Genomic DNA, 27,413 nt, shown 5'->3' with positions numbered 1-27,413 from the left:
CTCTGCCAGAGATACAAAACCTAGAGCCCCAAGGTCCTTGAAATAGTGTCAGGAACGAGCAAAAATAGGGTCCGGTGCAATAGAGTCGAAACAGAGCAGAAACAGGGTCTGATCCATGAAAATTTGACGCTCAGGCACCCAAGGAGGCGCCCGAGCGGTGGGCGATCTTCATGTAAGGCCCGAGCTTCGAGTTGGACTCCCAAGCTTCGGGGCCCCGCCGCCCAAGCGGCTAGGGAGGGCACCCGAGCGGTAGACGTTGATTCTCCTCGCTCAAGCTTCCATTTAGGGCGCTTGGGCTTCGTGTTGTCCCTCATTCTGTTGCTTTTTAGGCCCTTTTGAGCTATATCTTCTTGGCTCTTCATCTCTGCTTCCAGTATTACTTCAATCTCTGTCAAAATAAGGGGAATTAGTCATAAAATCATTGAAATCAACCTCAACTCTCTTATTCACACATTTTAATGAAAAAGCATGAGTCCAAGCAAGTTTCTAAGTGAAAAAGGGTGTTTTTAGTATCAAAATTACATCACAAATAACGGTGTTTTAAACCGTTATCACCTCAAACATTGGACATGAGGTTGAGCCATGAAGAATCCTTATCATAGAAGTTATCTCAAGACCTATAACACAAAAGCATGAGACATGAGCCACAAAGGAAACCCACCTTGGAAGGAAACCTCTATAGTTAGAGCCATGCTATCACTATTGAAGCCACCCCCTAGAAAATTTATAAAAATATAGTTGCTCCTCTGTTTTGAGAGACTTTTGGACAGATTCTAGGGAGAGCCTTAGAGAGTTTCTTATGCACTTTTATCTATACTTTAAAGAACATTATTAGAGAGTTAGGAGATGAGGTCTTTTCTTTGTATTGAATTTTTTCCATCCATCAAGAGGAGCTAAATCTCCTAAATGTTGAAGTGAGATGTACCCCTTTGAAACTCTTTTGTAATTGGTATTGTTTTATTTATGAAAGTATGCTTTTAATTACATATCTGTGAATTTGTTTATACTTGTTGTTGGACGAATTGTCACACATCTTACTTCACTAACTTGGGATTGAGTGGGAATTGGTTTCAAATTGTGGTTCAATCAATTCTCCTCTTGCTTTTACTTGCTAGGAATGCATATAAGATTCTAACGATGCAGGTGATCTATCAAACAGTCACTAAGGAATCATACTGAAGTTTGGTGATCTTAGGCTCTAGGTGCTGAGAATGATCTCAGAGTTACATTAAAAGAAAACTCTCATAACGTGATTAATTACATCTTCATAATTAACAACTGAACCTTTAGAAGAGAAGGACAAAGTGGTTTAGTTGAGCTTCAACACATGTTTAATATCTAAAAGTCAATCATTTTCTATTCTAAATTGTTTTGTTGTCAAAATGACCTTGTTACATAAGACCAACTCTGTTTTATACTCTAAGCAATTCTTTAACTATTTCATTCATGATCAAACTGGTTATAAAGTTGTGTATTTCATCAAATTTATGTGAATATGACACTTGTAATACTACAAATTACTCAATATAGTTGTTCATATATTTGATTGTTTTGTAGAAGCAACAAGACATATGAAGAGGATAAAGGAAATGTTTAAGAAGTATGAAGACGATAAAGGAAATGTTTAAGAAGTAGATGATTATGCATAAATAAGAATGGTATTTTTTCCAATAAAGTGAGTACTCACGGTTTCTTTCTTTCTTTCTGTAGCTGATGAACTTGATGAGTGATCAATTTGAAATTGTGGTGATTGCATTATCCAATGTAAGTTACTTGAACCTTAGTGTGGATAAATTTGGCTGTATGCGTGGTTTCACAATTTTCTCTCTTCTACTTTTTCTATTTTTGTCATGCAAGGATTTTTATTCTTTTGGACTCCCAATCTGCGCGCCTCAGCTATTACAGGTAAATTTGATTTGAAAAAGCTAAGACTTCGATTATATTGTATGTTTTATTTATTTTTTATTACAATTTACTTAAATACTGATTATTGATTTTCTAAATATAAAGTTAATAAATAAATCAGAATTGAGAATGCGATATAAAGTATTATAGTTTATCTTTAATAATTCACAAAACGATGCTTAGGTAACCTAAAGACAGCTTCATATAGGTAACGAACCAACAGTATTTCATTTGAGTTTCCTTAAAATAGGTATTTGCTTGTTATCATTTGTATATTTGATCTAACATCAAACTATTACTACATGACAACATTATTATGAAGTATACCACATTCAAGAATATCATTTTACATATTAATACCTATGGAGCCTGGGAAGCATTCTGCAATTACATTCGTAGCATTCTTTCCAATTGAATTACCTTGTTTATCTGTAGTCTAGTTTGATATATCTGGTAATACTAGGGGATCCATTCCTTGAACATTTATTTAACGTTAAGACATCTCTTAAGATCTAAGAGCGGTAAATATTTGCATATGATTATCTGAATGGCGACATGACTTGCAAAATATATAAAAATAAAGACATAAAATGTGAATTCCTTAAGATTACCTATGATACATATTAACTGAAAAAAAAAATGAAAATCCTATGGATATGGGTATTACAGATTAAATCTTGGAAAGCTGAAATTGTAGTTAGAAGAAAAAAAAAAGGAACTACCAGGAAATTCCCACCCCGTCTTCAATTCAATGAAAAAAAGTCTCATTGAATAGAAAACCATATATAGCATGTAGAAATGGCCCTGACCAATGATGGCTCCACGTCTTAACATACATCAAGCTTTTTCAATGGAGTGTTCTTGTTCAAATCCAATGTAACAATCGGAGACTAAAATCAGTTTTACACCCTGCAAGACAATATTAGCAAACAGATGCAAGAAAAAGGTATTCAGTACCAGAGAATCTAAACCTGATGACAATCTAAAGTCAAAACAAATCAAATAAATAGATGTCAAATTAATTCCATAAAAACGAACTTTTGCCTTAGGACTCATTGTTTAACCATGCTTCAGCTACAAGACCAATACGAGAAAAAATAGAATAAAAATCTGTAGTGTGTACTCATGCCCTAGATTCTAGTGCCAAATCTATTTTTTTGGGATGTAAGAGAAATAAGGAATATAAAAGAGAGCACGTAGATAAACACAGTTTGTTACACCATCAAGGCCAATTTTGTACAATGCAGCTTCTTTTATTAGTGCCAAAGTTTCATGGTTCTGAATTTGATGTCTTCCCTTGAACAAATATTAGAAGCCCTAAATTTAAAATGTATTAGAGGGTAATTCATTTCTATAGAAAATTTGAAATACTTTATATGAAAAAATGTTTTGTTTGGGTAAGAAATTATAAAAGAAATTTAAATTTAAATTATAAACATTGATGAATAATTTGATTATTTAAAATTAAATTTCAAATTGTCCATAAAAAGTAAATTTCAAATTCTTCATAATTTCTCTTTTCTCACGTGTCACTAGCTTGGCTTCGATTGGAACTCGGTAGCAATTTCTTTCAGACTAAAGTCGGTTGTAGTTTATCACCATAATTATTTTTTTTTGTTGATACAAACTTGTATACATCTATTTTGATTGTCACCTAATGCTAAACACGTTCTTTTCGATTGTCGCTATATTTTGGGCAAAGTCAACAGGGTATATATTTTTTCTTGCCAATGTAAGTCAAGGTTATATATCAATTGACAGTCAAGATTTTCTCAATCAACATGGAAAAAAAAATTCGGTTGATGTTAGCCAAAGGTATTTTTATCAATGACAGTGGAACTATTTTTTTTACTGTTAGTAAGAGTTTTTCAATACTGTTGGAAAATGGAAAACTGATGGTTGAAAATATTTTCACTTCAGCTTCTCATTATCTCTTCATTATTTCCGGATCCATTTTGGGTGTTACAAGACCCTAGTGATGAAATGCAAATGGTGGACAATTCACTTCCACCCTGTAGACATGTATGGGAGACATTGTGTTTCTTGGAAGTTTTGAACAGAGTTCATATAATTTGTATCATGAGTGTATGAAGAACAAGAGCTGAAGGAGAACCACAAGTTGGATGGATAGAAATCATTTACCTGAAGGTTAGCTGGAGTCAGAGGCAACTTCATTGAGGTATTTAAGTGATCTGAAAAAGAGACTCTTTTCAAAGCATATAGCTCAGATGTAGAGGTATTAGCAAGAACCAACCACCACTGTTCTTCTTTTATCTGTTGTCAAGAAAATGGTAAATAATATTTACCACAACAGACAAGAAATCATAACAACATTTTTTTATAAGACAAAAAAAAGACCTTTGGAAAACGAGGAACAAATGCTCTAGAGGAGTGTCGTCTTGAATTGATCTTCTCTAATCTGATATTTAATATGTCTGACTTCTCACCATCAGTGTCCCTCCTCTGAATCTTTAATTTCACTTTAATATGAGGGAAATGTTGTAGATCCTGGTCCGAATAAGAGAAACATAAACAAATCGAAAGGAATGATTTTCCAATAAGGTCCTTTTGAAAATATAACATCTATATACAGAAATTAATTATCATATCTTACGGATTGTCTTAAGTGAGAAAGCCTGGTTTTGAGAAGAGCAAGCTTAGTGGATTACATATAGTATATTAAAAGTGCAGTTCACCAAATTCAATCCAAAAATATAGTTGAACGGGAAGAATTTTAGCATATTTAGGGTGTGTTTGTAACATGCCACATCTATGACCAAAACCAACAAAAAATGTAATGACTAAAACTAATTGAAGGGACTAACGAACATTAAACTTACATACATATATCCCCAAAATGACACAAATTGACATAGTTTATTATGCTCCACATTGTATCTATCAGAGATCCCACATTGACCTTATAAACAAAGTTCCTCGCCTTACAAACTAATTTTGTATAATTAAATTAGGTTAAAAGTCTACTTCTTAATATAATATTAAAGTTATCTAGAGCTTATCCTACTCAAGTTCATTTGGGGTTATTGTATACTCGCTATTGGTCTTTTGATAGACCAACCATAAATATCTAATCCCATAATCAAGATGTTCATTCCTTGATTAAGGAAGTGTGTTGATCTCACATCAAATAAGAATATGATCAAATCATGATATATTACGGGTTCAAACTTCATCTTATAAGTCAATTTTGTAAGTATAAATTAGGCTTAAAGTCCACTTAAGACTATCTAGCATATTTTATAGGTTTTATTACACATCTCAATAATGCACAACAACCCAGGGGTTGCAACATTGTCCATATGAAGAAAAAAAGTTCTCATCCATTTTTTTAACATCTTCCTATTCCCTGCCCATAATTAAAAATGTTTTACATTTTAAAAAAATAAATGTATTTGACATGAACTCTACATAGATAAACACAAAAAAGTCCGTTCCCATTTGTTTAATTCTAAATAAAGCACTTCTCTTTGGTTTTATTGTTTGAAATACTCTATATATTTTATCCTTTGTCAAATTATACTAGTCAAAATCAAATCAAACGTCCATTATATTTCTGTTAATTACTGGATGGATAATAATAGACTTATCTCTAAAAACATAAATAATTATGTTTTTAGTCCCTAAAATTTAAAATAAATTTGATATTGGCTTTCCAAATTTTGAAAAGTTAATTTTAGTCCGTGAAATTTTAGTTTCTAATTACTAAATTTGAAGGACTAAAACAATAATTTTTTGGGTAACCAAAACTGGATTCACTTCAAATTTTAAGGATGAAAAAACATAATTAACTCAATAAAAACCAACTTGGGAACACGTTGACAATTAAAGCTAAAGGGACTAAAACTGTAGTACATTTAAATAAAAATCTAGGATGAGTATTTAAAATAAAAGTTATTAGCACTCTTTACCTGGTACAATCTTGAAGCTGGGAAATTTGCAGTTAGAGTCTGCAATGCTGTTTTGGGAATGTCTAGTAATTCCTGTACACTACAAATTCCTCTTTGGCTAAGAGAATTTATCAGATCTGTATTCATGCAAGGAAGCATCCATAAGGAAGAGTCCTTGCCAAACCACAAGCCCTAGAAGCAGGTCACAAGATTTCAGGTCACTATGAGCATAATTTTATTGAAAGCCAGATTTCAAATATATGCAGTGGAACAATCAAAAGAAAGAAATAATATCTTTTTGATACAATGATGACTACAAATAAAGTAACTTGTCATGGTTGACACATGTTACAATCAAATCATGAAAGACGTTATGCTGTATCCAGTTCTAATCTCCTTCCCCTTCAAAATGAGAACTCAAGAAATTAAACCTAGATAATAATATGACACCACAACACCAGAACATTCTAGCTTTAGTACTTAAAATTAAGTTCTTATTTGTCAATTACTATAACCAAGTAAAGTGGTAAGATATTAATTGGTACCTTTAAATCATACGATTTGTGGATTATGTGATACAAACTACAAAATAAATCATGGAAACGACATGAAAAGCAACTACTCATAAGTCATCAACTATGCAAAGCAACATGGAAAGTAGCTGTTGCTGGAAGTGGCTATTAGTTTTTGGATTTGGAGATCATGGACTTCATGTTTCTAGGGACGGTAAAAAGATTTGTGGTCCCAAACCTTTTGACACTCTGAAATGCAAATGTACTGTGGTACAACTATTATAACTGAGGCAGTTATTTAGTATATATTGCTGATCCATCATTGCATAATGAAGCTTTAATTTAGTGCCTAATTTGACCTCGATTGTCTTACTTTTAGAAAAGCTTTGGATCAAAATGTTTAACAAAAACCTAAAAGCCTTTTATTAAGTGTAAAATAGACAGATATTGAGAACAAAATTGCCCTCTCTAGTTCCATATAAACTATCCAATTACCCAGAATGAAGAAAGAGCAGCTGCAAAATAAAACTGGAAAGAATACCTGCATGATCATTTGCAGGAGGCGCATGCAAGTAATTGAGCTAGAAAGCCACCCACTGTTTGCACATATATCAATCATTGCCTGAATTATGCGTATACTCTGATCTAATACGGATTTCAAGTCTGTGACATAGTCACTAATGGGTAACTCCAATTGAGAAAAATGAGCCTGTGCCCCAAAAACTTGTATGGTTATGTACACAAGCAAGGAAAGTTAAAAGAACTTTACCCTCCTAATTAATGGTTGACTGACCTGAAACAGAAGATTTGCTTTGATGTGAGGGTCGTCTAGCCGGTTCTTATCCACCGGATATTTAACTTTCTCAGAAAGAGCTTCATTGTAATTTTCCTACAAGAAAAGAACCATATACCAAATTTTGGATAACATTATTTTAGACAGCCAATACGTTCATACATATAAAAATAAGAGGAAACTTTACAGCTAAGTAATTAACAGGAAGATGGTTTGTTTGGAGCATGATTCAAGAAAGAATTTGCAAAAACATTATTTAAAAAGAATTCCACACATCATGGGCAAGACTCAATGGTATTATGTAGCATGTTTCAGTTTTTATAGATAAAATTTCAGAATAAAGGGATGGCATACCTATCGAAGGTAGGGAAAGCCTCTGAACTCAAAGACAATTTATAAAGGACTTAAATAAAATTTTCCTCAAACAGCAAGGGAGGTCTAACCTACACACCAAGGCAAGCACGAAATTTGCTCAACTAAACCACCCCCCTAGAAATTGGAATGCTTCAAAATGTTGTATAACTGATAATTTTTTTAAAAATGACTACTTAATTTTTTTAAACAGTTAATTTTGGAGAAGTATTTTAAACTATAAATTGAAACCATGATTTTCACTAAGCTATTTATATACATTTTTCAGTCATTAGATGAAACAATTCATATTTCATTTCCTCCTTTTTGAATCAAAAGGTGAAATGATTCATTTCATTAGGCTAAAATTATTTTTTTCTACACCAGGATCTGGAGTGACAGTCATAGGTACAAGTTATTCATTTTATTTTCTGCTATTCTTCACAAAATTTATAGTTTTTCTTAGAACTTGGGTTAGGACTATCTCGATCTAGCAAAATCGGCTCATTAGTTGAAAGGTTATTTCTCCACTTCTATACCATAATTTGGCCATATTACTATTGGATGTGGAATCTCCAACATACACATCTCATGCCAAGGACTAGAGATTCTCAAGTAAAAAGTTTGTAGGACTCAACGTTTGATTTGGGCTATTAGAATAGCAGCGCCTATGTCCTAGCTTGTTAGCCTATTTAGAGGCCTTCTTTATATTTCGCCAAGTAAATATACACCTGAGTCATTCCCCAGGGAGGATACTGTGCAAAAATCAGAGAAGATAGGGGGTTGTATCTGGGGCATTCTTAGACTTGGTAAGAATGCTAATGGGCAGTTTTGTAATATCATGGGGTTGCCCAAAGGAAGATGGGTCTGCTGCACCAGGTGGAGCCAGTCAAAAGGTTGGAGAAGAATGTATGAGGGGCAACAAGAAAACTTTTGCACAGACCTTGAATTCCTACTCCTTGTGTCAAGGGAGATCTTGTAACACTGCAGATTAACAAGGAGGACTACTTGGCCTGTTTTGAAGATTGTAAGAACCACTTACATGGTTGCATAACTCTTCACAAAGGGGAAAAACCCATGATCCATCTTGAGTTTTGCTCCAAAATCAGAAAATCTTCGTCTTCTTTAGGTATGTGAAAGGCTATCCCTCAGGGGAAAGGGTGCTATGAATTCGGGTTTTACTCAAAGGAGGATATGAAGCATCTCCAGGAAGCAGGATCTTGGAGTCCTTTACCTGGAGTGTCAAGGGTTTTGTCTAGACAAAGTACTTCATCTTAGCCATGATGAAATTAACTTAAGCCCAGTGTTGGGAGAAAGTAAGGGGGTTACCCATGGAGTAGAGGAAACCTAGAGCATTATTCTCAATCACCAGAGGAATTGGAACACCTCTTTCTTTGGGTGACTGTACACTGGCCAGACCAAGAGGTTCTTCTGCAAGAATATTGTCGTTGCAAATTATAGTGGAGAGAAAAGACTTTGCTTTGGTGGTTGATCTGGAATATTTCCAGAATTTTGTGTTTTGTTTTGTTTTTCTTGATGCTATTTTCTTATGAAAGCTTAATGCTTTCATGAGAGAAATTCATATATAAAAAAGGCTTAATTGAGTTTTTAGTCCCTCATAAATTTAAATATTTTCAATTGAGTCTCTATCATATTTTTTCTATCTCTTGCATATTCAAAATTTATATATTTTTCATTGAAGTCCCTATCATTTATTTTTTAAGTTAAGTGAGTGATTGTTATCTTGCCTTGTCATCTTATTTCTGTCTCCATGTGTTAAAAAATGTGAAATTTTGTAATTAATATAAAATATTGTGAGAGTGACTTCTATTGTTTCAATATTGTCTTATATTAACCACCAAACCTCGCAATTCTTAACACAAGGAATTAACATGTGAAGACAAGAAAGTGAAGACAAGGAAGAAAGACGACGGAACAAAATAATAGCTACAACACCCAACTGATGAAATTAAATGATACAAACTCAATTAAAAAATATAAAAATTTTGAGTATTCAATAGACAACAAAAGTTTAATAGAAACTCAACTGAAAATACCCAAATTTATGAGAGACTTAAAACTTAATCAAGCTGAAAAAAATTATGAACAACCAATAAGTTAAAAAAAATCATTTAGCCTAGTCACAAAAATTTTATAAATTATAATAATGTTTTTTTCATTTATGAAATGAATTTATCAATTTAGAAAAATATTAACTACAAAATTTAATATATATTTTATTTTTTATTATATTTAATTTATAGACTTAATAGACATTTTTATAACATGAGGCCTGATCTATTTAATAAAATAGGCTTTTATAAAAGCTCAAACCAAGCCTTTTTATTAAACAAGGTAGGCCAAGTTAGGTTTTAAATGGGATAGGCCATAGGCCCCAGTTGAGCAGCCTGGCCTATTCTCAACCCTAGCAAATAGTCTTATAATAGATGGGTGGTTGTAGTCTAATTTGCCCAAGAACGATTGATAGAAGATAGCTTTGATACCATCTTAAAATTACTCAACTCCACAAAATCAATCAAAATCAATTTGTAAAGTAAGGATTATCATCCATTTAAATACTTTATTTTGATGATTTCCAACAATTGTGATCATTTCAACTATGCAACCAATTTCTTAATATATAGCAAAACAGCAGTAATCTTATATGCACAAATTGGATCATCACACAAGTAGGCACAAATCTTGTAACTATAGTGTGCAATTAACTTTAGAGATTAAAGTTCGATTGATAACGAATGATGACAAAATCCATAAATTAGAATTTTACATATTTATGGTTTGATATCCCTCCCCTCACGTATTTACAAGTCTAAACTTTTTTGATTAAAAGGTTATCAACTCCAATCTTTATAGCAATTAAAACAGTTACCTCATTATGACGGACAGGTAGTTCATCAAATTCAGAAGCAGCAGATAAGATATGCAGAAAGACCTACAGAAAGAGGAAAATCTATGCATAATGATTTTAAACAATTAAAATAAATGATAATTCAAAAAATGAAGATGTCAAAAGTCTAGAAAAGTTAAAATTTTATGTCTTACTTCAAGTGATGTATCTGGACCTATGTTAGAACCAAACATAGATACAGTCATGTAGCTGAGGTAATACTGCGATGCAATTGAACCCAACATCATGGGCTCCACCTTCTCTTCATCCATTTTTATGCATCCGCTGTCTTCCAAATCCTCAAATGTATCCTGCACTAAGCTGTTAAAAGAAAACTGTCATCCAAAATAACCCTGTTGAGAACAGTTACCACACTACTTTCAGCCTTTAGCAGGTAAAGTGAGAAATAAGCTTGCATCTTGGAAAGGAAAAATGTTGAGTATGATGGGATGAGTCCACTAGGTGAACTCTGTGATTGCAGTTATTTTGCCTCTATGATACTATTTTAGGAAATAGTTTTTGAACAATTGGAAAAGGAGATAAAATCAATTTTTGGAATGACTTCTGGTGTTCATCGAGGTGCATATCTAAGCAAGTAGGTGTGCTATATGGTGACAGACTAAAGCTCTCAGCCACAGTTCAATCTGCTCAGGTTCAGGTGATTTGTCGGGTCTTATTATATTTGAAGATCTGGATGTCCCGAATTGGAAATTAGAAGAACCTGACTTTCCCGAAGTCTCTGGGTTTATGGAAAATTATGCATAACAGGATGCCTACTGATACAGCAGTGCAGTGCAGGGGTGTTCATCTTTGTTCAATGCCCTCCTTGCATAGAAAAGAAGAGGAATCTTTGTATTATTTCGTTTTTGAGTGTGTACTGTACTGTATATTTGGTCCTGGCTGAAGCAAGTTTTTAATGATTTGAACTTTGGTTCTCCTATGCTTCTGATCAATTTTTTAAAGCAAAAACACAGCCCTCTGGTTAAACTCATTAAGCTGGCTGCAGTTTCTGCTATTGCTTGGATGATTTGGCACATGAGAATTCAATCAAAATTTCAAAATCCTATTGATTTAAACACTGAAATTCATTTTATTATAAATTTGGTTAGACTTGTAGGTAATTTTTCAATCAAAACGATGCATAATACAGTATACGATTTTAAGGTCCTAAAATTTTTTGGCATCAATACTTGGTCCGGGAGATCTTCTTCCTTTATGCAAGTTATTTGGAGGTTTCCGAGAGTGAATTGGATAAAACTCAATAGTGATGGAGTGGCTAGAGGTTGTGTAAGATTAGCTGCTTGTGATGGTATTTTAGAGAAAATAGAGGGGAATACATTGGCAGCTTCTCTTATTGTTTAGGATTCCATGTATGTAGAATTTATGGAAGTTATTTATGCTAAAGAGCATGCTTGGAATACTGGGTTAACTAAACATAGGATGGAGTGTGATTCAGCTCTGGTTTGCCAAGCACTTTCATCCCCGTCAATGGTTCCTTGGATGCTAAGAGGAAGATGGTGAAAATGTTTGAAATTTTGTAGTGATATAGAGTTTAAAGTTTAAGATATTTTACGGGAAGGGAATCACTAAGCTAATATATTGGCCAATTTAGGCTTGGATAATAGGGAAGATTTTAAATGGTAGACAGTTATGCCTTTGGTTATCAATTTAGATTTCTTTTTCATAAAAGATATCAAATTCCTATGTTTAGGAAAGTTTAGCTTCTTGGGAAGTTTGGTCTTGAAGTTTTTGTTCGTGGGTTTGGTTTGCCCCATGATTTATGTTGTAATTAGAGGAAAATCTTCCAAATTAGTAAATATATCCATAGAATCTTCTTAATTAGAAAAAATATCTATAGAATTTGGTAGCTTCGTTTCCGTACAACAGTAGCCACCACCTCCACTATCTGACCATTGCGGTTGCTGCCGTAGCCGATTGGAGTCACTGATAAGGCTGAAAAGTGCGTCCAACTCCAGCGAACACAACGCCAAAAATCACTCCGGGAAAGATGTCACCACGCACCAAAATCGTTGCCACCGCATGTAGCCCACATCCCTAGCTCCGACGAGACCCACTCGCTTCTGCTGTCACAAAAAGGGTCGATGACATCCCATTTGGCTCAAATTTGAGTAGATTCAAGTTTTAAGTTCTGTTCCTTTTTTCCCGGTGTAGCCCACACGTCATCGTCTAGGGTCACCGAAGACACTTGATTGCGTTCCAAGGGATGTCGAAGGTAAAAATTATTCCTTTGGATCTTAATGATCTTCTAAATGTGGTGGGTGCCTATCGGTTGGATGGTTGAAATTTCTTACAATGGAGCTAGTACATTCAAAGGATTCTTAAAAGATGTTCAAGACTCGATCACATAGATGGAGGAGAGCCAAGACCAAACGACACTCATTTTCTAATTTGGGACAATGAAGATTTACTAATTATGACTTGGATATGGCATTCCATGATTCCTAAGATAAGTTGAAATTATATGTTTCATTCTTCTACCAAAGAGATATGGGATGATTTACAAAGTACCTGTTCATTAAAAAAAGATTATGCTACATGCTATGACATTGAAAGTAGGATATTTAATACAAAACAGGGCTCCCTTTCCGTATATACAAAATCCTGAATGGATTTTGGATTGAATTAGATCAGTTTCTAACAATAAAGATGGGTAAAATAGATGCTATAGCACATGCTGAAGCCGTGGAAAGTGAAAGAATCTTTAAATTTCTCCATGGCCTAAATCATGAGTACAACCCAATCCGACTACAAATCTTAGGAAGAGAAAAATTACCATCCCTATCACAAGTATCTTTTATGGACCTTGCCATGAGGAAGACGATTTTATTGTATCTTTTGGAGTCTGATGACCAAATCAAAACAAAAATCATGAGTCAACAAGGTACATCAGAGACGACAAATTCCCAAACATGGTTACATCATAAAAGGCTTGGGCATCCTTCACTCAATCTTATCAAGTACTTATTTCCCACTTGTTTACCAAAGAATCTGTTGAGTCTTTTAATTGTGATTTAATTCACTCTGACGTTTGGGACCTGTTGTTCAATCTATTTCCAGAGTCAAATGGTGCATTACCATTATTGACGATTCTACTCGTGTCACGTGGACATACCTTAGATGTTTTCCAAATCTTTGTTAAAATGTTTCGTCTTGTCCAAAATCAATTTGGAACAAAATGGGGTTGCAGAAAGAAAGAATTGTCATCTTCTTGAAGTAACTAGAACTCTTATTTTTCAAATGTCTATTCCAAAAACATATCTCTTCAACAAGTTATATACACCGTATCCTATATGGCATTAGTCTTATAGAGTCTTTATTATCTTTTGTTCATTCTTCCCCCCTAATAACGAGTCTACCTAGTCGAGTCCTTGTAGTATTGTATTTGTTCACTCTTATCATCCTAACAGTAGTAAATTAGATCTCAAAGTTCTTAAATGTGTCTTTATGGGGTATCTTTGTAATAAAAAAGGGTACAAATGTTATCATCCTCAAAGTTGTTGCGTCTTTATCACCATGGATGTCACCTTTCATGAAACACCACTTCAGGTGGTGAAGGCACTTGAAATGGATGAACTCTCCTTGTCATTACCATGTTTGACTTTGTAGGATGCCTAAGATCTGAGCAATAGAGCTACCATAGTCCACAGTGAGGAAGAAGACATTTTTTGGCAAAAAATATGATAGAAAGTGACCCACTTCGACTCTCGAACAAGAAAAATTATCTAATCCAGAGGTAAGGATCCCTGAAGATAACAGTGAGGAGGTAAGTATTACTGAGGAGTTACCCATTGCATTTAGAAAGAAAACAAGATCACGAGCTAAATATCCTATTTCTTAGTATGTTTGCACTAACAATCTCTCTGATAGGCACAAAAGCTTCATTTTTGCCATCGATGCTACAAAAATTCCTAACTCAATCTAGGAGGCCATGAAACTTGAACATTGGAATCAAGCCATGAAAGAAGAGATGAATGCATTAGAAAGAAATTCAACTTAGGAGATTGTTGATAAGGCAAGAGACAAGAAGACAGTAGGATGTAGATGGATATTCACAGCGAAATATAAGGCAGATGAGACAATAGAAAAGTATAAAGCTAGATTGGTGGCAAAAAGCTATACCCAAACTTATGAGATTGACTATAAGGAGACGACTGCCCTAGTGGCAAAGATGAATACAGTTCAAGTTGTTCTACTTTGGTTGCCCATTTTGGATGGACTTACATTTGTTGGATGTGAAGAATGTCTTTCTTCATGGAAATCTAGAAGAGGAAGTGTACATGCATATTCCCCCAAGTTTTGAAGCGAAAAATGAAAGAAACAAAGTATGCCTTGTATGGTCGTAAGCAATCCCCTAGAGCATGGTTTGGAAGATTTACAAAAACAATGGTTTCCATGAGATACAAACAAAGCCAAGGAGATCATATGTTATTGATAAAACACATTTCTATAAGTAAACTCACTATATTGCTTGTCTATGTGAATGACACGATTATTGCAGGAGAAGATGAAACAAAAAAATTGGCAATCGCTGCCTAATTTTAAATGAAAGACCTAGGAAAGTTCAAATACTTTCTTTGAATAGAGGTTGCTTGCTCCAATAATGGAATTTTCATCTCTCAAAGGAAATATGTTCTTGATCTCCTCAAAGAAAGAGGAAAGTTGAGATGTAGAACCTCAACAGTTCCTATAGAACAAAATAACAGAATTGGAAGTGAAGAAAGTGTTCTAGTAGACAAGGCTCAATATCAGAGATTGGTAGGAAAATTGATTTATATATCACACATAAGACCAAACATTGCTTATGCCAAATAGTATAGTGAGCCAATTTATGCATGATTCAAGTGAGAGACACATACAAGTAGTCGACAAAATTCTCCAATACTTGAAGTCAACTTCTAGGAAATACATGAAGACTTAAAAAATTGATTTATATATCACACATAAGACCAGACATTGCTTATGCCAAATAGTATAGTGAGCCAATTTATGCATGATTCAAGAGAGAGACACATACAAGCAGTCGACAAAATTCTCCAATACTTGAAGTCAACTTCTGGTAACAAGGAGGAGCAAAAAGCAAGATAGAGTATCTCGTTGTAGTGAAAAAGCTTAATTCCAAGCTCTTGCACAAGGAATATGTGAAGGACTCTGGATGAAAATCATTTTGGGTGACCTTAAAGTTATGGTGGAAAACCTTGTGCAACTACACTTTGACAACAAGTCTGCCATGAACATTGCTCATAATCCAGTATAATATGACAGAACCAAACATATTGAGATTGATAGACATTTCATCAAAGATAATCTATACAAGGAATTTGTGATTACAACTCGAGTTCCTACAAAACTTCAGATAGCATATAATTTTACGAAAGGACTCCCTCTAGGTAGATTTCAAGATCTTGTAGGCAAGTTGAGAATGATTGATATTCATTTACCAACTTGAGGGAGAGTGTTGTAATTAGATGAAAATCTTCCTAATTAGAAAAAATATCTATAAAATCTTCCTAATTAGAGAAAATATTTGTAGGATCTTCTAGTTTATTTTTCAGTATATTAAATTGTTACGTATAGAGGAAAGAAGAATGTAATAGATATGAATGAAAATAATAAAATTCATTCTCTTTTCCAAGAATTTATTTATTTATTTTTATTAATATCTTTTATGTGATGGCAAATGATAAATGTACTTTACGGTGTCAGCCTAGCTGAGATGCCAAAGGATATATAGGGTTGCCTTGATCTTTTATAAAAAAAAAAATAATAATTACAACACTGTCATAACATGAACTTAAAAAAAAAAAGATTTCATATCATTACCTAGACAAATATGAATTCAGAAACTCGGAGTCAGGATTCTCCAGTCCGTAGTATGCAGGATTTACCATCTGTCACAAAATGCCCATTAAGCATGTATAGAGAAAACTCATACAACAAAATAAATATAAATACAAATACAAATACAGAAAGAATTCCTGTTCACTATTTAAATCCCTGTAGACATTTTTATATGGAAATTTTATATACGAGAAAAATTCACTTTTCAGCAGTCAGTTAATTTGATAAACAGTAACCCATTAACCACCTTTTAAACATCAGTATTTTAACCAAATCTGTTGTTAGCAGTTTACTAAGATTTTTTTAACCCATTAACAACCTATCTCCTTTCTCAATTTCAACTTTTTTATTTAGAAAAATAAGGGCTATATGATTCTCACATGCTGGACTCACACACAAGTGTGCAGAAATGTACATGGTGTATGCACACACATATAGAGGGAGACACTTTTTTGTACAACACATATACTAATTTCATGTCAAATTCAACTAAAATGACTATAATACCTCACTCGGCTATAAATTGCTAACCTATCATGAAACATGCCAATTGTCTGCAATCTCATTTAGAAATAAGCTTTCATTTCTATCCAATTTCCTCTCTGTAGTGAAGAACCAGAAATCTATATTTCTCAGGCTATAAACTGATTGTCAAAAATAGTAAGTACAAAAGATTGCTTTCATTTTGATGGAGGGGGATGATATGGAAGGATGTTGTAAATAGCATATTATTAGGATAAAAGTATTCTCAATATCTTCATAGTAATTAGGAAAAAATATCCTTAGAGTTTTCCTATTCATTTCAGCATATTTCAATTTCTGTTTTAAAAGTTTTAATTGTTACAAATAGAGATAACAAGAATGTAAATGGCGTGATTGATATAAATAAAATAATTCTTTATTTTCTAACAATGTTTAACTTGATATTAGAACTCCCAATATTAGAACTCCCAATATTTGCAGCCCTATTTTTGTTGCCACATTAATTGCCATCATCGTCGTTGCTCACCATCAAAGTTCAAGTTAGTGGTATGCCAAAAAAGTGTGCTCCACTCGTGACAGCATAAGATAGGGTTGTCAAGAGCCCTTGAGCACCGAGTGATGGTGATATCCCATTCAACTTCAATTTTGTTTTATTGACAAACAAGTTCTTTTCCTAGAAATTCAAGTGATAAGGGTTGAATCTTTGTTATCTTTTAGTTTAGTCATTTTCAACGTCTGGAATGAAACCTTTTAAAGAGGAACTTGCTCATGTGAGAACAAATTATTGAATCATGGTAGTAAGTATAAATGATACATGATACAAATCATACGATATGATACTATTCTCCACCTCCACGATACAAAACGCTTGAAGACTCGTTTTTGCTACTATTCTCCACCTCCACTATACAAATCACTTAAAGACTCATTCTTGGTCCCATATCATGTTCGGATCGTACAATTCAATCTTCAAATCTCACGAATCACTCCAAATTGCCTCAAATCATAGCTTGAATAGTTATAAGTAGAGATGTCACTTATGGTGGCACCTCTCCCGCAACTACTCCTGTTGCAACAACTCTCACGACGACACCTCTCACAATGACACCTCTCATGGTTATGCTCTTCTTGCCTCACTGTGTAATCCCTCCCAACAATGAGGGAGAAGAAACTGACGGACCTCACAACAACGACGCCTCTCTTGGTTGCTAATCACGTCACGACTATCATGACATCTACGTACCTGGCAATGGCATGGCCTAAACCTGTGCGCGTTCGTGACAATAGATAGATAACCCTAGGATTTTTTAGTGGGTTGGAATTGGGACCCGTATTTAACCGAAAGTTATAGTCCATTTTGTTTAAAACATTTTAAAGCCCAATTAGTAAATGGTGACTCCCTCTAAACTACTATTGCACCCAAAGAAAAAGTAACTCTAGAAACTATCATTGCACCGACAAAATTATTCTCCTTGGGTCAAACATTTAGAACCCATATTTTTTTTTTTCATTTAACAAAGGAGTTAGGACATACAACCTAACTCAATCCAACCATTATTATATTAACTTAATTTATCCACCATACAACCACACTTTTTTAATGTGGTTGTTATGACCAGAGAACAACTCAAGACGAGTTGCAAATGTTGATAGTGTGCCCACATGTGGATTCAGGAATATAACTTTAGAACCATCCATTGTAATAAAGGATGTTTTACATGTCTCACAGCTAATCAATAGCCTTATCTTTGAACAAAAATCTTACAAAAAATTTCAATTGTTCAATAACTTTTTCTTATTATTATCTACTTGAAGCCCTTGCCATAAGGAAGATGATTATAATTCCTAACGAGCATAGTGATTTATATGATGGTTATCAAACTTGCAAGTTAACTCATGAGTTTACGTGTTCAGTCATGGCTTTTGAGTCAACTTGCAAGCAAACTTGTTTTTCACCTAAACTCAGTGAACTCGTGAGTTTGCAAGCGATTTAGCAAGTTCGACAGGGTTTTAACATTTTCTTATTAGCCCTCTTTTCTACCTTCTTCTGAACCAATCTCAATCATGCCACTTCATTTTCCTTGCACTCACCATCACCCTCACTCGGCCTCGCTTGCTCGTCACCCTTGCTCTCGTGTTGCTGTTGCGATCGCTTGTCATTGCCCGAGTCACAATCGCTCGCCATTGTCGTCACATAGTCGCACTTGTTGAAGAAGTATTATTCAGCCCTGCCTTGTTTTGTGTAAATGGTGTGGAGTGATATTATTTATGTTGTAAACCCTAAACTACACCAATTACAATTGTTCCTACCACACCCAATAGTCCTACATCGCTTAGGAGGCAAGGTTAAGTGCAGTTTAAACACTCTTTCCACCCTCTAAGGTAACTTTTAAGGACAAACCCCTCAATTTGGACAACCTTGGGTTGTTTCTATCGAAGTCTAAGGGAAAAATCAAAGCAAATTGGATTCATCATAAAAGGCATGGAGGCGAGTGAAAAGGTAAGTGTTATTGAAAAAATTACCCATTTTGTTGAGAAAGGGGTAAGGATGATGTTAAATATCCTATTTCATGATATGTCTGCAATGACAATATCTTTAACATAACCATAGAATTAGAAGTGAAGAGAGCTCTCGTATAGAAAAAGCCAATATCAAAGATTGGTAAGAAATTTTATTTATTTATTCATCAAACACAAGACGTTTATGTAGTCAATGTGGTAAGTGAGTCTATGCATGATCCAACAAAAAGACACATGAAAGAGTTGACAAAATTCTTTAATACTTAGTGCCAAGCACAAGAAATGGTCTTTAGGAAAAACGACACTTTGACCTTAAAGATATTTACTAATGTAGACTATGCAAATTTTGTTGTTTAAGAAAAAATCAACATTAAGATATTGTACAAAAAAGAAAAAGAAAAGAGTCAACATTAGGATATTGTATGTGTCTTGGAGAAAGTCTAGTGATTTGGACAAGAAAAAAAAATGATAGAATATCTCATTCTAGTACAAAAACAAAATTTCATGCTCTTGCTCAAGATGTGTGTAAAGGAATATGGATGAAGATTATACTCGATGACCTTAAAATAAAGGATAACATGCTTGTGCAATTGTACTATAATAACAAGCCATGAGCACTTATGATAATTCAGTTCAACAAGATAAGACCAAAAATTAAAATTGATAGACACTTCATCAAAGATAATATTGAGAGACCTTGCAAATATAATCCATACCCCTACAGAACTTTAGATAGCATACATCTTCACTAAAAGACTTCCCCAAGGCAGATTCCAAAATCTTGAAGGAAAGTTAGAAATGAGTGATATTTATATACCAACTTCGGGGGTGTTCTAAATAAGATTATTAGAATAATAAATATTCTTTACTTAGTAATTAGGAAAAAACATCTTCAAAATCTGCATATTCTTTCTTAGCATAATATTGTTTCCTTCTTTCAAGGTTTTAATTAGTACAAATAGAGATTATGAAAAATATAATTAGTGTGATTGTTATCAATAAATAATTTTTTATTTTCTTACGTTGTTCAAGTAAAGTTAATATTTGTAATACTAATACTAACTGGAATTAATTAAATCTAAATGCAGGAAACAACCCCACGACTCTGAAAATTTTGAGAAAAGCATATAACCACTTAGTATTTACCTATTTTCTATTTTAGTACAAGTGAGGCACCAAACCATACTTACCAGTCTACGAAATAAATAAGTCCACGTAAGATAATGCACTGCATCTTGTTTATGACAAATGGTTCCAGAAATAATTTCAGCGTTAATGTGATTGTGCAAATGCTCCCTCAAACTACTCTCAACAGGAAAGGGTTCATACAAAAACTGCAACATAAAAAAGAAAACAATATTCTCAGCACATTAGGCTAAAAATCAAATTATAAATATAATCAGCAACCTCAAGTTTGACCTTTTTATAGAAGCTCTTTTTGGGTTCATGAACAAGAATCACAGCTTTCCCATGTTGATCAAACTGAGGGCGCCCAGCACGACCCATCATTTGCAAAATATCAGTGATTGGAAAATCAACATACCTCTTTGCTTTTCCATCATAGTACTCAGTTCCCTGCAAAAGATGCAAAGTATTGTTGAAATAAAATGTTGAAGATAAACACCAACAGAGATTCAAATGTTTTGTCCCACTTTCCTGCCAACATAACTGTGACAGTTTTTCCTGTCAACATCATTGGGACAGATCATTTTCCTGAGTGGTTAATATTTAATTATTAAAATTAAAATAATTACCTTACAAATTTTATCCTTTAAATGACTGTTTTTTTTTTAATTTAACCAATTTTTTAAACAAACATTTTTTTTAAACTAAAATAACTATCTATAATAAAAAAATTATTAACAAAGTAAATAAAAAACTATATACAATAAAATTCTAAAAATTATTTATATTGAATTTCATAATTATAATATAATAATATTTTTACTACTTTTGGTCATCATAAAAAAATAAGTGAACATACAAAGGCCTAGGACATGTGTTTTAACTAGTTAATCATAAAAGGAGTTGTAGGAGTCATGGACTCAGCCATGACATGGTCAAGGACCACAAAATATTACAAGCCAAGAACAAAATAGTATCCCTACCTCCACCACCACAAGGTTTACGCAATAATAAGAAAAGTTTCCTTCGCTAGTCACCCCACACAGATAAAATTAATGAATTTGTTAGGAAATTAAAAAAGGAAATAATAATAATAATAGAAATGGTAGTGCAATAGTACTTTGTTGAGAAAAGAGAAATTGAGAAGGAATAGAAGTTTTTTTTTTTAGTAGACATGAGTATTCCTATTTATATAAAAGAACAGATAAAGTAATGAGAACAAAATAATATCAAATAATGAAAAATATTTGGAAAAGTATTTTTCTATCAAACAGTGTTACCAATATTGGATAACAGAAAATATAGCGGATTATAGCGGAAGTATTATAGTCAAAAGAAATACCATACATAAATATAGATCATTTTAAAATATGGCGAGCGGCGACAATGAGCATTGAGGTCATTGCAAGCTGGAGCAATGGGACTAGAGAAGAATATGGAGGTGCGGGTAGAGTGTCAAAGTATCAGGCTAAATTATAATATTTTTTTTTTAGTTCAGATATGACCCAATTTGCAACAAAATTATCACTTAGGCTTTTAACCCAACAAAAAAAAATAATAGATAATCAGTGCTTTCTTTTCCTGTCCTGCCAAGCCGTCCCTGCAAATGGAGTTTTCTTCTCCTACACCACCTTTTTTGCCATCCCAGTTCCACACGCTAGTAAATCGTGATGCATAAAGTGGCCTTGATGGGCCACCATGCAAACCCGCATCACCACCGTCACCAATTTCCATCATGGTTCTACCATAATGGATTTTCAATAACACCGCTACCAAATCATATCACATCTCCCTATTTAACATAGTCAAAGCATATCTCTGACAAAATCAAAATCATATCTCTAACACTTCTCAAGTTGGATCATGTATTGACGAAACATATAATCAAATTATAATATATAAATGGTTACAAATTTTACATTAAAAGAACAAAATGTTCAAATGATACAGCCACTGCAGGAATGCAAAAAACGGCCATTGAATAGCAAGGTGGCTAGGAAGAAAACCACTAAAACATTGTGGGAGAGCACAGATGGTCATCGGCAAGGAAGAGAACCACTAGGAGGCGGACGGAGAGAAAAAATGGCCATTGAATAGCAAGGTGGTTGCCAAGTGGGAAAAGCTCAACGAAAAAAGGAAAACAGACAGAAAATGTTGGTGATGAACAATAACACCAGTTGTATCACCGAAAAAAAAGAGCAGCATTAAACAGTAACATTAGCTGGAAAAAAGCTCATTAGAAAGTGTAATCAACGATGACACAGTTACACTGTCTAGAAAAGGTTTCTCAAAATGTTGTAGGCAGTCAACTATGACAGCATAGGTGAATAGTGTCTCAACATGAACAGTGTGGCAAGGAAAAAAACTGAAAACGGAATCTAAAATTTTACTCCTATGACACTTGGACCCATAGGAAAACCATGAATTTGAGCCTTCTTTTCCTTAAGCTTTTGATACCATGTTAAAAGGATAAATGAAAAGACAGGTCAAACCGGATGGTACCATGGTGAGATCAGAGAAAACTAAGAATCTACTGAATTTTGTAGGTCGTGTACATGCATGAGTATTCTTATGTACAATAAAGGAGATACGATAATAACGGGAAATGTTTGGTAAGATATTTCCATATCAAATCAAAATTGAATCTCCTCATTTAATGAAATCAAATCATATGCCAAACATAATCAAATTATATCTCTACATAATCCAATAATATACCTAACAATCAGAAATGTGTACTTTATAATTTTAATTTAGAAGAATTATATTAGCCATTCTCTTGGAAATGCCATTGGATATTTGAACACCACTCAAGGAAAAGCTTTTCAGGAAATAAAACCTCTTATCAAAATCCAATTATAATTCAAAGCAAAGTGACAGCAGCAGAACATGCATGAATGATAAGTAGTCAACAATCCCATAAATGAAAACCAAACAGGCTTGACACCAGAAAAGACAACATCAAAACGATTGCCAACAAATAGCATAAAAGGAAACACCTACAGCAATATCACCTTGATAATCACAAGATGAGCTGGAAGATTCACACCCCAGGCCAATGTGCTGGTGCAAACTAATATCTGCACAATATTATAAAACTAACCAGTTATGGGCAAGTAAACATGATGTAGCTTTCAATTTCTTTTTCTCAATATAAGAAATGACAAATGTCAATTTTTAAGGCAACAAAAGTATACCTGAATTTTGTTGTTTCCAAAGAGTTCCTCAACCAGTGATCTGTCTTTGTCATTCAGGCCAGCATGATGTAATCCAATGCCAAATTGCAAAGTATGCCTAAGGTTTTGGTCAGAGACTTGAGACAGAACCATCTGGAGGGTTTCCTCAGGCAAATTAAGAAACTGTCTTGATTGTTCATCCGATGCAGCAAACTTGAATCACAAAGAAGAAAGATTAATAACAGCAATCCATAATGGAATAAATATTATTTCTCACATGAGATTGAATCTGCACCTGAATTAGGTCAAGTGCAGTAAGTCTCGTCTGGCGTCGGGATGAGACAAATATAAGAACTGGTTTTGCAGGTGAATGTGTGCATATTGCAGCATATGCTGGTTTATTCATGCTGTTCATCCTTGGGCAATAATACTTCCCAGGATAACCCTACAAGAAAACCAAAATGTTAACATGTTTAAAAAAAATTATTTTGATTATACAACAGTAGGTGTTTGCTTAATAGGAGAAAACATGTGTGGAGTTTTTGCATATAGAAACATTGACATGCGTATCAAATTTTCATTCCTCTTTACCCTCATTCACACTTTCTACTAATCACACGAAATTTATAATAATAGATAAACAAAGAAACAAACAAGTTAAGCTGTTACCTATCTAAAACGCCAAATCCACATACCTGAATATGAACTTCCAGAGGTACAGGTCTCACACTTGGCTTGAAATTGAAGAGTCCAATTTCCTCAACACCTAACCAGTCAGCTAGATCACTGCATATAGAGATTAAACAAGGAAATATAAGTTAATACAAAAAGACTCCTTTCCTGTGCTCTTTCTCTCTCTACATCTACATTTACACATACCAAGTCACTCACTAGAAAATCTTTAGTGCACATGGAAAAACAGTAACATACTAAAGGAGAGTGGAGAGCACAAGATTGAATACAGAAATTAGTGGCATAGAAAGAAAGAAAATGGAAAACGAAAATTATTTATATTGAACTGAAATTTTCATAAAAGTGGAGAGAAAGTAAACTTACCCAGCATTAGCCAGTGCTGTAGAAAGGCCGATAAATCTTACTGGTCGCTCTGTTTGGGATGATATATACCTCATCCTAGATACAATAACCTAGACACAGAAATTTCCATGTCCAAAACAAAAATATTGCTCATAATCACCATCTCCAATTTTAATAAAGAATTCACAGTACCCAATATGCTATAAAGAAATAAGATAAAAAAATGTCGTCACTAGTATATTTCCACCATTCATAAGCATATACCTCAAGGATTGGCCCACGATCTGCTCCCAATAAGTGAATCTCATCCAAAATCATAAGTCCAACCTATTTGCATCAAGATTAATACGTGAAGTAGATGACATCAACATTAATATAGATAGATTAATAATATTACCACTGAATCTATATATAAGAAACAAGGAACAAATTCATCAATACAAACAAAAGTGGTTAAGTTAGCTATCTTAATTAATAACATAATTCAAATTATATTCCTAGCATACCATTAGTATTTCTCAAAATTAGGAGGAATAATATTCAACTTTATTGTATCAATTATGAGGTCATTGCCCCTATTAATACATGAACCTACTGGTTATTTTAGAAAATATGGATAGCTAGTTCTAAAAAGACAAATTCTTGTCATTATGGGATTGGTTTTACACACAAACCAAATAGGGAGATACGACCATTATAAAGAATAAAACTATAAGGATAAAATATAAGACTTCTAAAATACACAATGAGCACCACGGTCCACAGTTTTGACACAACCCCTCGTGAGTAAGTGTTCTGCATTACCAGCTTGAATATAATTTTTCAAAGTTATTGTCTAGCTTTTCCTTGATAAAATCTTTGTTCATTTGGTATGTTCAATTCTCTCATAATTCATAGGGTAATGGGCTAATACTAATTGCAGACCTATTGTAAAAATATAACCTAAAACTTCATTCCAATTTATCTTCAAGTTTTTCAATATAATCTTCCATCATAGATGTTCACATATTCCTTGAGTCAGGGCTTAAAGCACTCGATCTAGCTACTCTGATATGTCTTTTGCTCTTCCAAGACACTAGGTTTCCACCAAGGAAGATAAAATATTCAATAGTGGATTACCAGTCCATAATTGACCCTACATAATCTGCATTGGTATATGCTTTAAGATTTACAATAAAATCCCTCTTTCTGGAGTCCTATTTAAATACTAAACAATTCTAAGAGCAACTTGTAAATGTGTTTGCTTTGGTTGGTGCATAAATGACTAACTAGACTCATAACAAAAGCAATGTCTGGCCTAGTCATAAGTAAGCCTGTTGTCTTCAATGCATTTCCTTTCCTGTGGCAATATCCTCCTCTACACTTTCCAACTTTATATTGGATCAACGGGAGTACTAGCTGGTCTTTAGGCTGACTTACCTATTTTTTTAAGCAAGCCTATAATGTAATGTTGTTGAGATATGTAGATTCCTTCCCTAAAATTTATTTGAGTCTCACTATTGTCTTAATCTCAAATTTTGTGGCAAGGCATTGAACTAACATTTGTCTTTCCTTTTTGTCATCATCAAATATTATAATTCATTGACATATACCAATAACATTGATACTCCCTTTGAACTTGAATGTTTGATAAATAAAGTGTGATTCCCTTAACTTTGCCCAAACCTCTCATAATTCTGGTGAATCTTCCAAACCATGCTCTTGAAGATTCTTTCAGCCCATATAAATCACGTCTTAGCTTGCTATAAGTTCAGCTAACAACATGTCCTTCATAACCCGAGGGCAACCCATGTACTTCTTCAAGGTCTCCATGTAATAATGCATTCCTCACACTGAACTCCTGGAGCTCCCAATCATGATTTGTTGCTAATGACAATATTACTTTGAATGTCATCTTAGCAACCAAGGAAAATGTCTCCAATTAATACATTCCATGGGTTTGAGTGAGTCTTTTGGCCACTGACCTTGCCATGTAACAATTAATGGTTCCTTCAGTCTGATACCTTACTGCATATACCCACTTGGACCCTATTGATTTTTTTCAAGTTGGTTAGGTGACAAGTTCCAAAGTCATATTCTTATTTCCATATCCTGTTAGATAATGCTTCAAATACAAAGGAAGGTGTAGTTGTAGGGTTTAGGTGTGAGAAAGGTTTATGTGTATGACAAAATTTTTCAAAGCATAGGAAATTAAGTAGAAGTTGAAGTGTTTACTGGATGCCTGCTCTTGTTCCCTTTCCAAGGGAAATGGGAAGGTCCAGATTTTGGTTCACCAATGCTTCTAAATTTTCAATGACGATATTGAAATTTATAGGATTGGAAAGAATTACCTCATGTAATGATGGAGGGTTGAATTCTTAGACTAGACAGATTGTGGAATGCCCAATCCTCTCCTTGAAAAAAATCAAACTTTTCCTAAATTTCCCACTCTCATTAGATACAGGTTTAGGTGCAGGTCCTGCTGCTAGTTCAGAAGGTTCAAGTGCAGATCTTGCCTCCAGTTCAAGAGGTTCAATTGCAGGTTCTGTTATTTTCTCAGTTTCAGGTACAAATGCCCTATTCAGCAGCCCAAAAGACCCAACTTCATCTCTTACATTCTCCACCTGAAGATAGGGCTCTTCAAAGTAGCCCTCTTACTCATTAAAGGAAACATCCCTTGAAACAAAATCATTTTGATACCACATTAAAACCAAAAGAAAATGAAAATCTATCAAAATATGTTATGGAGCACATACATGTGGGCTTCTCCAATTTACTAAGGAAACATCTCACCCTGTATCTCTTCAGTGTCCAGCTGGGTAGGCACAGATTTTTTACCTTGTCTATTAACAATGTGTG

The 27,413-nt window shown here is 33.9% G+C and overlaps 1 protein-coding gene across 4 annotated transcripts in view; it reads right to left on the bottom strand.

Moving 5' to 3' along the window:
- Window positions 1-2,418: 2,418 nt before the first annotated feature.
- The window catches only part of LOC106757569 (DExH-box ATP-dependent RNA helicase DExH14), a 50,076-nt gene continuing 25,081 nt past the window's right edge, over window positions 2,419-27,413 (bottom strand). For all 4 annotated transcript variants that reach the window (XM_022779457.1, XM_022779458.1, XM_014640251.2 and 1 more), the window contains exons 33-49: window positions 24,840-24,902; window positions 24,597-24,685; window positions 24,236-24,326; window positions 23,836-23,985; window positions 23,562-23,753; window positions 23,379-23,444; window positions 20,659-20,814; window positions 20,430-20,573; window positions 16,219-16,286; window positions 10,533-10,698; window positions 10,360-10,422; window positions 7,119-7,214; window positions 6,867-7,034; window positions 5,835-6,005; window positions 4,264-4,413; window positions 4,048-4,179; window positions 2,419-2,814 (exon numbers count right to left, since the gene is read on the bottom strand). In XM_022779457.1, the coding sequence (XP_022635178.1) occupies window positions 2,743-2,814; window positions 4,048-4,179; window positions 4,264-4,413; window positions 5,835-6,005; window positions 6,867-7,034; window positions 7,119-7,214; window positions 10,360-10,422; window positions 10,533-10,698; window positions 16,219-16,286; window positions 20,430-20,573; window positions 20,659-20,814; window positions 23,379-23,444; window positions 23,562-23,753; window positions 23,836-23,985; window positions 24,236-24,326; window positions 24,597-24,685; window positions 24,840-24,902 (2,037 nt within the window). In that variant the 3' untranslated portion in view covers window positions 2,419-2,742. The remainder of the gene's footprint in view (window positions 2,815-4,047; window positions 4,180-4,263; window positions 4,414-5,834; window positions 6,006-6,866; window positions 7,035-7,118; window positions 7,215-10,359; window positions 10,423-10,532; window positions 10,699-16,218; window positions 16,287-20,429; window positions 20,574-20,658; window positions 20,815-23,378; window positions 23,445-23,561; window positions 23,754-23,835; window positions 23,986-24,235; window positions 24,327-24,596; window positions 24,686-24,839; window positions 24,903-27,413) is intronic.

The sequence above is a fragment of the Vigna radiata genome, chromosome 3 (genome assembly GCF_000741045.1).
Source record: "Vigna radiata var. radiata cultivar VC1973A chromosome 3, Vradiata_ver6, whole genome shotgun sequence".
NCBI lineage: Eukaryota > Viridiplantae > Streptophyta > Magnoliopsida > Fabales > Fabaceae > Vigna > Vigna radiata.
The sequence above is the reverse complement of the archived record's forward strand: the minus strand, read 5'-3'. Positions and strand labels throughout refer to the sequence as shown.